The sequence below is a fragment of the Bactrocera latifrons genome, unplaced genomic scaffold (assembly GCF_001853355.1).
Source record: "Bactrocera latifrons isolate USDA-ARS-PBARC rearing strain unplaced genomic scaffold, ASM185335v1 scaffold_6, whole genome shotgun sequence".
Classification (NCBI taxonomy): Eukaryota; Metazoa; Arthropoda; class Insecta; order Diptera; family Tephritidae; genus Bactrocera; species Bactrocera latifrons.
This window is the reverse complement of record NW_017537267.1, coordinates 1,154,700-1,168,860: the sequence shown is the minus strand read 5'-3', so window position 1 is coordinate 1,168,860 and position 14,161 is coordinate 1,154,700. Positions and strand designations below refer to the sequence as shown.

At 36.1% G+C, this 14,161-nt stretch overlaps 1 protein-coding gene and 1 long non-coding RNA gene across 2 annotated transcripts in view; one reads left to right on the top strand and one right to left on the bottom strand.

The window, feature by feature from the left end:
- Positions 1–14,161, bottom strand: part of LOC108974974 — a 31,137-nt gene that overhangs the window by 143 nt on the left and 16,833 nt on the right. Inside the window, exon 2 of the long non-coding RNA XR_001993835.1 lies at positions 2,202–2,304. This is a non-coding gene — a long non-coding RNA (uncharacterized LOC108974974). The remainder of the gene's footprint in view (positions 1–2,201; positions 2,305–14,161) is intronic.
- The window catches only part of LOC108974973 (transcription factor mef2A), a 94,018-nt gene that overhangs the window by 76,778 nt on the left and 3,079 nt on the right, over positions 1–14,161 (top strand). Inside the window, exons 7-11 of the mRNA XM_018943136.1 lie at positions 4,316–4,437; positions 5,978–6,055; positions 6,338–6,516; positions 12,368–12,459; positions 13,416–13,608. Of these exons, the coding sequence (XP_018798681.1) occupies positions 4,316–4,437; positions 5,978–6,055; positions 6,338–6,516; positions 12,368–12,459; positions 13,416–13,608 (664 nt within the window). The remainder of the gene's footprint in view (positions 1–4,315; positions 4,438–5,977; positions 6,056–6,337; positions 6,517–12,367; positions 12,460–13,415; positions 13,609–14,161) is intronic.

Genomic DNA, 14,161 nt, shown 5'->3' with positions numbered 1-14,161 from the left:
TTATATGAGTGTATGTGTGTGTGAATGCATAGTTAAACAGATGCTTGTTTTGTTATTGTTGTGAAAAATTCGCTGTTGGATAAATTGTTGCAAGAGAGGTTAAATTATTTATTTTATTAAGTTTTTAGGTATGACTTCTTCAAAATTTTTCTTTTTTATTATATATATTTTTTGAAAAAAAACCACTCAAAAAATATTTAAAAAAGGGTAAAAATGGATTCCATAAATTGAAACTGCAATAATTTCCAAACGGGTATATACGCACGTGCCACGTGGGCAAGCCTCCCTTGCAACAACTCACAAATTTAATAGCAAATATTTTCACAAAACAATGCAATGAAGAGCAAAGCAAGCAATGCAAACGCTTGCCTGGTTGATTCCGAGCTGTGCTTCCGTTTGACTCTTGATGACTTATTTGCAGAACTTCAGCGGACTTATTAGTTTTTTTAGTTGCCTCAGCATGTACTCACTTCAGTAGTAGATTTGTCTTGAATTAAAGCTAATTATGAAATATTGTCCTTCTGAGGCAAGCTTTTCCTTCTCAAGAATTTAATTTCTGTCCCAAGATGAGAACTTTTTGCTTTAACAGCAAAATTTTTTTTAATTGCATATCACATTCGAATACCAAAGAACCATTTGGTGCGTTGGAGTGCACTAACGCCGTTTCCTCAATGTCTGGTTAGTAGCCATATAACAGTTAAGTTCCTTCCTCTGCTTCCCCCGGCGGGTACTACGTCGAATACTCTCAGATCTTGAATTCCTTTTCCATTCGGACAACATGACTTAACTAGAATAACCGCTGTCTTTTAATTCCCTGAACTATGTCAATGCTGTCGTATGAATTTTTCATACAGTTTATCGTTCTATCAACTGCGGTATTCACCGTTGCCTATGATGTCATCGTCCATGTCTCTGCACCATATAGCTGAACCTGGGAATGATGAATGACTTGTAGAATTCGGTCTTTGACTGCGAATACGTCTCGGATGGTCAAATTATCTGCTCACCGAAGTGTTCACGCAATAAATTCATTGATTGATGCGACGTTTGAGAAATGGTGCAGTCTTATTGAAACCAAATATCCCCAAGATCACGAGCTTCAATTTCAGGTATCAACTAGTCGCTCATCATGGCGCGATAACGGTCACGGTTACATTCTCTCCGGCATCATTTTTGAAGAAATATGGACCAATGACGAAACCCGGTCCACAAATTCTACCATTTCATTGTTTTTACTGGATGAACTGTTACTTCTTGAGTCTCTTCCATTAGCTCTTCGTTCCAGAAGTGGTAATTTTGTTTATTTACATACCCATTGAGTCAGAAATGGATCTCATAGCTGAACAAAATTTTTCTCGAAAACGTCGGATCTTCTAGAAACTTTTCAAAAGCCAATAGAGCGAAGCGATGTCGCTTGGGAAGGTCGGGTGAGGCTGCAGTGGCTTTGATTCTGGCAAATTGCAAGGGTAAAAAATGTTCGGTTGCACCCAAACTTAGCCCTTTCTTACCAGTATTTTTTCTGTTTTGATGCTTTGTAGCCAAATTTGACTTTAATGTCTCTCAGAGAAGGCGTTTGTAAAATCGCACCAAACCTTATATAAGAAGTTATTTTAAAGAAACTCCAACAACTACTTTGCTAGTAATACAGAATTTGAATTCGCAATGTTGTTATTTTCAAATAACTGTCTCTGTGTTGGTACAAATTTATATGAAATTTTTATAGACAAAAATATTACAACTTTATTGCTGCTCTGTTTGTACAGTTTGGCTTGTTTACTTTCAATTCTGGACTGACGGCTTCGCATGAATTTCGAGAAAGAACCAATTGGCATAGTGTTGGCTCGATGTCCGCCACAAATTTAATATTCAGCATTCATGCAGCAATTTTTATTTTACATTTTTCTCCAATTTATTTGACGCTTTTCGGCAGTACTACCACAGTTAAGCTGCTTGTAATATGAATCCAACTGACAGCAATCTCTGCCGCCCGACTGAATAGCTCAACTCTCAGCACAATTTATGCAAGCACATTCACATATACATACATGGACGTGAATATATATAAATATTTATATGTATATATGTGTATGGTTTTATTTTTAACAAGAACACAAAACACACACACAAGTTTAACTGCAGCTGTTTTTTATCAAGTAAATATGCGAGTGTGTGCATGCGCTTTTGCACACTTTTGTGTTTACCTTTTTTGTCGTTTCTTTATCAAATTTCGCTTATGCATACTCATTCGACCATACACACAGACACGGGGACTCTTGGAGAATCCTCGTTTTTAGGTCAGCGAACCTGCAAAGATAAATAAAAATATTTAAATCAATATTTGACTCGCCTCAGAGCCAACTATCAGCTATGTAAACGCTTGGGTGCGCACGAAAAACCCGAAATATCATATTCCAAATCATGGTAGTGAGAAAATTGTGAATTTATTGCATCAGTTGTTCACTGACAAAATAATTTGAATGTGTGTGTTGCACGTGGCTTACTAGAGCATATTTATTTTAAATGCCTACACGGGGGTATTCCAATAGTTATGCCGCATATAAAAGGAAAACAAAAACGGAACGTATTCTTCTGTTTATTTCTGAACATATCCGTTTAATAACTATTGTACTATTCCGGTGGGTTCTGATGTTTAACTTTTGGAAACAAACCCTCAAAAAATTTTAACTTCGGTAAACCAAAACTACAGTACATTTCACAAGGTGTATTTCTGTTTATAGTGTTAAGAGGGTACAAAAAAATCTTTATCTTTATTTCGGTGGACCAGTTTGAATATGCTATCGATCTGACCTAAATACTTGGTTCTGTGATAATAACATTACCTTGGATAATAATCTATTCAAATTTCATGAAGATGTCTTGTTATATAAATAGCTTTCCATGCTTGAACTTGTATGAGAACTTTGTATGAGAACTTTGTATGAGAACTAAGACTGCAAAAATAGGATTGTGGCAGGAACTACTCGACCAATTTCAATCAAATTTTCTATGTAAAGTTACTTAAAAACTCCTTTATTTACTTTTAAATCGGAACAACCACTCACATTTGCCATATAACATAACTTTAAATTCCATCTGAATCTTTCAATTCCAGTCTACAAATCAAACACCAACGAATATATAGGGGCAAAATTTTGCACAAGTAGTGCCCTTAAGGTATTTAACCTTGTGTTCAAAACTTGTTGATATCAGACTATAAGTTTTCAAGGACCCGGACACTAAATATCTGACAGCTCTTGTGCCAAAAATAGTTAAAAACGAGGCAATACCTTTCTTAGCCCCCATATACTACATACCTTGTATAAAATTCTATTAGATTTTCTAACTTCCGGTTGACTTTTATCTGAAACCTCGTTTGGTATCGAACGGCTCGGAGAGGTTCCTCCCGATCCTGACGGAGCTTTGATGTTGCTCAACATCAGTTTACACAGCCGTATTAGTTTTGCGGGGATACCAAATTCAGACATCGCGGCATCACGCTGTCAAAAGCAGCTTTGAAATCGACGAAGAGGCGGTGTGTGACAATCCTCTTTTCACGGATCTTTTCCAAGATTTGACGCATGGTGCAAAACTGGTCGATTGTAGATTTTCCAGGCCTAAAGCCACATTTTTGGGCTTTAATCTTTCACACAGCACGCTCGATAGGGCTTTGTATGCAATGCTTAGGAGGCTTATCTCATGGTAGTTAGTGCGAATTGCGGGGTCTCGGTTTTTTGATTTGAGCAGTGCACTCTTAAACTTCAATCGTTGGGCATGCTTTCGTCCGACCATATTCTACAAAGAAACTTTATGCTCCTTCTCCTTATCAGTTCGTCCGGCAATCCATCGGCCTCCGCCGCTTTGTTATTCTTCAGACGGATGATTACTATTCGAACTCCACATTACTCCTAATAATAATAATATTTTTAAAAATCCACATATAATACCATCTTGCTCATTTCCAGGAGATTTCATTAAATAAATATTTCTTTAACTTGCATAAAATGAAAAAGTTTGCTGCCACATTCATCATATTCATATTGTTAGCAGGCTCTTCTCACTGACACAATCATAATAAACATAAAGAATAGCAACCTTGCCACATGAATAGACCAATGTCGCAGTCAATTTTTTTCATAACTTTCCAACTGCTTTTGATGTGCCTTTTCACAACAACTCATTTCATTATTCATACACTTCTAGTTCATCTTAACTAAGTATGCAACTAGACTCAGCCGAACACTTGCGGCTTCATTTTAATGTGATTTTGTTAGTGCTTTTATCCAGTACTCGTCTCTGTATGCTTATTTACTTGTAGCCACGTCTCGCCGATACGCGACGTGCAGCAATACATTGTGCCGACCTCGATTTGGAATATTATCGCTTGCGGAGCTTCAGCATCACGTCGCATGGTGTATGCAATTTGGGTGATTCCCTGCGGTAAGTAAACAGGCAGCCACATCAATAGACACGTTAGGCGGCTGACTAAATAAAACAGAATGTAGCGAGTGAAGCGAGAAGTAGTTGAAAATGTCATAAAGCAGACGTTAGTACCAACATAAAAAGATTATAAGTAAATATACCTAGAATTTTATGTACATATATACGTTTAGGGCAAAAGCAGGAGTGCTCATGAAGCAGACGCGACTTGACTAGACATAAGACATGCAGATGACGTTGAGGATATTCATGTCAGTTGAAATTAAATATTTAAAACGCAGCAGTATTTGCACAGAGGCACCAGTGTAATACTCACATATTGATATAAGAGCGGTACGATGAGTCCGTGATCATTTATAAAACAGTTTATTTTATGACCAGCATACGTCCAACGTCTCAACATATATTAATTACAATTTATGTATAATTTTCTCAAAATATCAGCATTACCCAATAATAGGTTTTTTATCTTTAAGGGGCTACTTTGGTTTCCTCTGGAAAAAACAGCCTTTTTTCAACAAATCTCAAATACAAAATGAAATATTTTTTTTTAGTTTTTTTATCATTACAAACATACACTATTAGCAAAGAAATTCTGAAATTTTTGAAAAAAAATTTAATTTCGGCCATCCCGATGGCATTTTCGCTGACCCTTCATAAAAAAGATGCGCCCGTGTTGGCAGTATAACTCATTACAGGATCCTCTACAGTGAAAAAATATTTGTTTTAGTTAAAAACTTAATTTAGAACTTGGACAAAGGCAAAAAACTGAAAATTGAATTTTGATAGAAATTTTTACTCAAAATGAAAATTTCGCAACATATTTTTTTTTAAAGTTGTAATCAAAAAAAATTCCTTAATTCAAATTCAGAGACATGTGTAAAGTTTTACAAACGACTTCAAAAACACAGATTCAATAAGTACGCGTTTAAAGATGTCGCTCTTAGCCCCGCTTGCCTCAAGCGCCCAAGTTCTCAAGGCTGTATCTCCGAAACTGTTACTGTGATCAACTTGAAAATTTAGGACAATATTCTAGAGATGTTGTAGAATTTAATAAGTTAATAAAAAAAACTCGATCTCTGAAACTCGTAAACCCATGTAACCCCTCAAGTGCTCAGCTACTCACACTTATGTTGATACGATCGAAACAATCCTACAAATCCTAGAATACTTCTGAGCAAATTTTGCAGTAGTTGCTACTTGGCAGCCTCCATAACTTAACTAAATGACTTATCATACTCAATTTGGTTTTGTACATGGTACATGACAGCCAACAGCTTGTAAAACATTAAATTTGGACACGGTGTTATCAAACCGCCATCGTACTTGCATAAATACATACTCACTTACTGGAAGAAGCGTTTAAAAATTAAATTCTGATTTTAGCTCGGCACTCGCGTCTACAAAATTTTATGCCATCACACGTTTAATGCTTACTTGCTTTTCTCGATTTTTTCCATTTTGCGCACTCACAAAATCATCATTTGACGGCGTGTCAACCGCCGCCATCTCATCTGCTATTCATCTGCTATTCGCTCAGAAGCCGCCGATCACGTTCAATAAACTCGGTTACGTCGACGGGCACTTCCAACAGCGGCAAGGACCACCGGAACAACAGGTGCGTTTAATGCTATCAGATTGTTCTTAACTCAATTATGCTACTACGTTGTAATATATTCAAACGCCGTGACGACATGCACTACCCGGTATAAACACACCTATTTCAATGCAATTACAAGCATTTGATTTGTTGGTGTTTGTGGTTATTTAACTTGTTAAAAAAATCAATAAGCGTTTAACAGCATAAATGCCGTCGCCAAATTCAATTTTATCTATGTATTTACACTAATGCTTTACTGCGCCGTTTTTATACTGCCGTTTTCTCTTTCATTTTGCACAGCAATGCTTCACATATATCCGGTGAGAATATTTTCGAGTCTACCGAGAAACAGGATGCAGGCAAAGTGCCGATACCCGCCTATAAAATTGCAATGCTTGGCGCTTCTGGTGTTGGCAAAACGACATTAACCTATCAATTCACAACATCCGATTATATTTGTGCATACGACTTGAGTTTGGGTAAGTGTGGTATTTGCATGGCGGGAATGTGCCTATGAAAATATTGTATATGTATAAACGTTGTTGATGAATTTGCTTTTTGCATCCCAAAAGTGATTTTGTGTTGACTCATATGTTTGAAAAATGAAAAATTTATGATTCGCGTAGGCAAGTACTGATAATTATTGCTCATAAATGACCTTAAGTCTTATAGATAGACATTTATACACTATAAGTTAGAATTCTCTCTTTCAGGATTAATTAAACAAATAAATTTATTTACATATATGGGTCATTGCATCTAAGATTTACATTAAAAATTAAAAATTATTTTTTTGTTTTTATTAAAGCAAAATATTGGACACATATTTTAACTTGATGAAAGTAGTTAGGTTAACCTGAGGTTTGGTTCTTTGCGAATTTGAACAGACTTTGTTGCCTCATTACCGATACCTCCTCCAGTGTATCATACCATAAGGACACCAGATGCGAGACAATGCACAAAAGTTGTTCCATTGTTTGAATTTTATGTACTTCCGATCTACCGTTTTGCACATCACTTCTGCAGTTTTGCATCCACGTAGCTCGTTCAATTGGGTTTTGATTTTTTAACCATACTCCTGTCCAGATTGTCGTACCACTTTCGGATATTAACCGTACATCATTATTGACAATCTTGTCCGCTATTTTATTGCACCCCGATACCGTTGTGGCCTGGCACCTAGAAGTAGTAAAATTGCTTGCTTCTGACAACACTTTCCACAGCAGCCCAAGGCACTTCTGACTGATATGCAATTGAGGCTACTGCTTGGCTGTCTACGTAGATGTGGGCTCTGGAATTACCTGCAGCTACATTAGAGACCAGCTCTGCGACTTTCGCATTAGTAAAGACCTCAGCTTGAAATATATTGCAGTTGCCCGACAACTTAAAACGCTACCTTATGCCTAACTCTGAACAGCGTATTCCCGCAACAACTCCATCGTGCATTTTAGAGCCATGCATAGAAATGTGTAGAATGTTATGCGTACCTAACAAACCTTTATGCCAAAAACCTTTTTATATGTTTACTTTGAATCTTCTTTGCAAGTTGAAAAATGTATTCGGTGTTTTCTAAACCGTCATTACCCACCGTACGATCTATATGAAAATTCTTCAGCAGCCGGTAGTCATTTCGACGATTTTTCTGTGTAGTTTTCAGCAGAGAATTCTGTAGGTAGCAACTTTAGTACCAGCTCAAAAGTCGAAGTGGAAGTTATTCCTAAAGTTCCCGTTATGCACAGCGACGCGAGCCTCTGAACCCTTTCCACTGACTTCCAGTAGCTACGCCTGTTCACCATACTACTGCACTGTTGGTCTTACAATAGCTGTCTAGCACCAGTGCGTAAGAGAGAGAGAAGGAACACCCAGGTTGTGCCAAGCATCTGCCAACTCGCATATAAAGCAGCGTTTCCCAGTCTTTCTTCCACAGCTGTTTGCTATCCAAGACTACCGCAAGGTACTTGTTGGGGTTCTTGGGAGAGAGTTGTGTCCCTTTAATAAAAATAACCTCCACAGAGGAATTCTGTGCATTTTTGTGAACACAAGCAGATCTCTTTTCTCCGGGTTCATCCCCAGACCCACTTGCTTAATGCCCAATCCTCGACTTTATTGAGAGTGATAGTCGTAATACTGATAATGGTCTATAGACATCTCCTCGTTATTAAGATGGGTATGTAGTCCGCATATGCCACTATATAAGATGCCTTGCCGTCCACGTTTAGTTTATTCACCATTAATGTCCATAGAAGCGGAGATAGCACTCCACCTTGCAAAATACCTCTACAGACTTCCTTGGTCATTTTAGCGTCGTTCCATTCCGCTCTTATCCTTCTAGATTTCAAAAGGCTTCTTATCCAGCATTATATAGCAAAAACAATACTTATTGACCGGAAGTATAGTAATAATACAGGATTTTATTCAGTATATATTCCGTAGAGACTTTGTTGAATGCTCCATAAATGTCCGGAAATGCACAAGACCGTACTCCTTATATTCAAGAGCCCTTTCGATACTAAATACCAGTGTATGGAGTGCAGTCTCTACTGATCTGTCCTTCGTATATGCGCGTTGTGCCTTGGACAAGCTTCCAGGAGACGCTGCCTTCTTGATGAAGGTAGGAGAGAATATTTTTTACTTCGCAAAAACAAGTGGAAAATTATTTTGTTGTAATGTACTTGGTAGATACGATTGACGGTAATCTATACACCAGGCATTGAAGATAAAGTAGATGTCGAAAAAGTCATTCACCATAAATCCGATAGCTCTATAAACTGAGGCTTCGTCCACACCACAGTGAGGTCTATGTTATCAGAAATATTCTGCTATTTTATGTCACTATCTTTATTAACACCTGCAAATATAATATAACATAATCGATATCAATAATTAGGAAGATCTAATGTAGCCACACATAAATTACCTTGCATATATTGTAGCGCCGAAACGTGCACTACGGTATAATAATGATAGATATGAATGTATGTACATATGTACATATGTAGTATGTAAGACATACCTGCCACGCTCAATTCAGCGTCATTATACTAATATGAAAAGTTTGTAATTTTCTTTGCCGAACACCTCAGCACGTGATGTTTACGTATTTGTTAATTTCGATTGTGTTAATGGGATTTGCACATGCAAGACAATTTTTATTTCTGTTTTTCAACACCTATCTATGAGTATATTAGTATTGATAAAATTTGGTAAGTTTTCTGTTATTAAGCCAAAATTTGCTGAGTACCTGTTACTTTTTTGTTCGAAATATGGCATAAATACTCTTGGTAATGCTTTGTGATTCTAAGCTATTGCTTAGTCTCCCGCGAATGTTAATTTTTACTGTGTGGACATACAAATTCTTAAATATATAAGTAAAAATGTGGAATTATTCGGATTTGAATTTAAATTAGGTGCTCAGTTTCTCTAATTTTAATTGCAGTCTGGAAATGTAGGCTTACACAGGCTTGATTTACATTAGGGCCGCTTAAAGTCTTTGCATCATATTTCATACAATAAAAAATACTTGAAAAGGCTACATTTAGTTACCATGAAGTTTGTAACGTACAAAAGTGAAGGTCGGGGACGCTATAAGATTTCGATGAAGCCATGTCTGTCCGTCCGTCTGTACGTCTGTATGTATACGCAATAGTATTTCGATTTTTGAGATACCAATCTGAAAGTTTTCACTTATCTTTTCCTCCTCAAGAAGTTGCTCAGTTTTCTCAACCGCTGATATCGGATCACTATAGCATATACCAACACTACAAACTGATCCATCAAAATCAAATTCTTCATAGGAACCATTTGTATATGTAGAGACAGAAAAACTCAAGACCGGAGCATACTCTTGTAAAACCCCATGAGGTGTTCTTGTGACTGATGCCCAGAGCGTAATGAAATTATGGAGGGAACAAGTCGATGAAGAAGAAATGAAAATCTACACACATTGGAGTTGGAGATATCTTAACTTTTTTTAAATAAAAAATAATATTTTTTAAAGTTTCTAAGTATATTACATATAAACTTATCGGCATATAAAAAGTCACTGTATACCACTGCGTATGAGTAATATTGATTAATTTCATACTACACATACAATATTTTTTCTAACGCACTTTTTATTATATTAAAGAGCTTTAACAAATTGTGCATTAAAGAAATACTTTTGGAATTGATGAGTACTTCGCGTGAATGCTCAAATGGCAGTTTGCTGGTTTACATCTTCATTTATCTTATGCTTGCTGTAATCATCTCTATACTGCAAAGAATATATCAAAAAAGGTGTAAAGTTTTTATTGAATAGCAGTATAGCCTTAAATGCGAGCGTAAAAAATAGTTGCTGAATACATATGTTTGCAATCTATAAACACATATATACGGCATATACTTGCTGGCATATTATTGAACAAATTATTATGGCAATGATAATTTTTAGTGTCTTGAGTATAATAGTTGTGCTCACCTAATGGCTGCAAATCTACTACCTAAAACTAAACAAGATGTATATCGAGTTACATACTGAAAAGTAATCAGAATGACGAGGCGAGTTGAATGCCTAGTGAATGTTTATGGCCCGCCTATTGGTTTGTCGGGCAAGCGATAAGTTCAATAAAAATTCAGATGTCGTGTTGCAACTTAATACTCGTCTACAACGGTTATGTTGAAAATTACGAAAAGTACTATAGCTCACTAAATAAAAAGTGAAATTTTGCACACATCTTGAAACCGCTGATAGCGGACCACTATAGCATATAGCTAGCATATAAACTGGGCAACTGGAATCAAAAAAGAGAGAGAAAAAGATTTTTAGGAATTAGGAAAATAGGATTTAGGAAATTTATCATTGATAATTGTCTAAGGCAATGGTGTAATCTTTAAAGATATTGGTCAGATCGGATCACTATAACATATTGTACAAAAAAATTATTAATTTAACCCTTTCATGCCCAATAGTGCCTATAGGCAACAAATACATAAATACTTCTCAGTCGTAGAGTGAAATTGTCAAGTTTAAAATAGCTTTATTGTAAAACCAAAACATAATAAATACAGCTAATATAATTATTGAAAATAAAAATAAATCATTGGAAAAGTGTTTAGTTTGTTTCAAATAATTTTGTAAAAGTGATGTCTATTTTCAACATCCTGTAACTAACGAACCGGGACACTCAGGTTTTTTAACTTGAGTTAAGACGTATATCTGTCTATTTTAGCTCCGTCCATTTTAATTCGGGCATGAAATTTTAATTCTTCATACTCTCTAAAAATGGAAGCAGGCAAGAGCGATAGCAAGAGAGGTCAACATCTCTCGCAAGTCCATTCGCATGATTTTGGTGGAAGTTATGCGTATTAATTGCGTTCTTGCTCGGCTCGTCCCGATAAAGCTGAATTTTTTTTAAAGATTACTGTAAGCAGGTCTCTTTGAACATGCTTCATCGTCCGAATTCCGATCCCACATTTATGAAGATCATTATAACTGCCGATGATACATGGGTTTATGAATTTGACTTGCGAGCAAGTCAAGAGTCATCGGAATGGATTATCAATCGATCGAAGAGATAAAACGAAATTCGTTGAAGGAGCTGAAGGCCATCACAAAAAGTGCTTATTTTGCGTTTTACTTAATATTAATTTTTATAAAATTTAATTTTTTCCTGTATTTAGGATTACAAAATAATAAAAGAAAATCAATTGAAGTGTTGATACCCTACTAAGAACTGAAGAGCAATTCTGTTGTCTCTACCTGCCAAATATTAAAATTCAAGATTTTCCTAAGTGTCTTTTCATTTGCACATAGTCTACAATATTATATTATTATCGAATGGTGGCAACCCCATTTCAAAATGTATTCAAATTGTAAATTCTCAGAAAAACTTCAAATGTTCATGTGTTAACTTTCTTATACCTTGAATAGTGTATACTAAGTTTTACACGAAGTAAAACTCAGAAGGAACGAATTAAAAATTAAGTCGCTTTAGTCGGTTTTTCATTTCCACCTGTCTTTTTGTCTATCCGTCCATCTGTCCGTGTCTCTATATATTCGCGAACTATTCGCTCAACTATTGAAATATTTTCCATTTCTCCCCATGGAGCTGTTCATTTGTCGGAACCACCGAAACGATTTAAATTCCAAAATAAATTATTATAATAAATACTTCATTTCATATACAAATTAAAATGTTTACAATGATATTTTTGCATTGAATAGAAAACATGTAAACAAATCGCATAAACTCCACAGCATCATACTCGTACGCTGTATACATATAATATATACATATATAAAGATATATTAAAAATTAAAGTCACTGTCTGCCTCTCTTTCCATTGCAGACGACGATTACGGTCAAAAAACAGTATCCGTGCTTGTTGATGGCATCGAAACGGACTTGGAAATTATCGATCATCCTGCCTGTGAAATGTCGGTAAGTAGTTGTCCAGCAAAACACTCACTGAATGGAACGACACATTCCCACTAGCCATTGACACCGTTAGCCGTTACTCGTGCGCCACATAGAGTGTGGGTAATTGCCAGCATTGCATTGTTGAGTTGTCGCTTAGTGATGTTGAGCTGAGTAGGTCAAGTTCTCACTTGAGTGAATATTTAGATGCTGACGACGTTGACGGCAAGCTAGCCGCCGACCTGCAAAGTTGAAGTGCCACAGAAAGGACATATATATACATGTATTCATATGGATGCTTACAAATGTAGAGCATGTTGTTGACATAGAAAAGGAGCCAACATTCTTACGATATATAAAAACAATAACCTTTACATGAGCTTGCTTTGACATACACGCATACATAAATAGATTGGAGCGAAGATGTATACTATATATAGAAATCTACGAAGTTAATTGTAGTCGCTTGTAGGTGAGATAAAGCTCAAATGTATGTGCATGTGTGTTCTTGTGTTGTCGAATGTCATTAACACTTTGTATGTTAAGCGACAATAAAGCAAAAACAACAACAAAAAATATTGCTTACTTCCACAGCGTAGGACATGGATGCCATAAAGGCAGCAATACAAATATACTACTGACATATGTATGTATGCATATTTTTATGTGGGTGCAAAGTATTTACGTTGTACACAATATGATGTTTTATGGGTGTGTGTGTAAGTGCTAAGACTACTCGCAGCGGTTATCAGCACAGCGCCTGTCATCCCAACATGTTGACAATGCGCACACATAATACACACATTCAGCCTCAAGCTGGTTTTAATTCACTGAATCTCCCAAGCGTCGTTGGCAGAAGAACTTACATTTTTATTGACATTAATAACAATTATCGCTGGCTTTTATATCATCTAAGTAGCCGGCTTTTTCAATTTATTCTCATTACTACCTATATTTTTCTATTTTTTTGTCTTCTTTAGACGGAAGCCTTTTGTTCGACTTACAACATCGATTTGTTTGTGGTTGTATACTCGGTCGTAGATCGCAATTCCTTCAAGGCGGCTGAGAAGGTTTTGCAGTATTTGAAAGAACACGAAATGTTACTGACACGTGGCGCTATTTTAGTCGGCAATAAAACGGATTTGGAGCGACATCGTGAGGTTAATCGGCAAGGTGAGCATATCGTGATAAAGTACCACTTTTTATGTTATATATTTCGATGCACGAACTGTTAAACATTCGAAGTTTTATAAACTATTTCCTAAAATTGTTTTTAATGATGCTGAGGAGTGACATTTTGGTTTTGAATTTTAGGCACTCACCTACATTTATATATTAGAAAAGTATATATATATATATATACATGAAAAATCGCAATATGATTCCATTAGTATGAAAAAAAGTTATGTTTTTAAAGCAACATTTCCCCACAATTCAAAACCTATGCCAAGAAAGAAAAAAGTTGCATGTAAATATTTGAATTTAAAAGATTCATTATTTGGCGAAATGTCACGTATTCTCCACCTGATTTTTCCAGCGGAGTATAGGTCTTCTTCTTCCTCTGCTTCCTCCGGCGAGCACTGCATTGAATCTTTTCGGAGCTAGAGCATTTTTATCCATTCGGACGAAATGACATAACCAGATGTACGCTTATCTCCTAAAGCTCATCGTTCTATCGACTTTGGTATTTGCCATTTCCCATGCTCAAGGCACCATAAATCTTCCG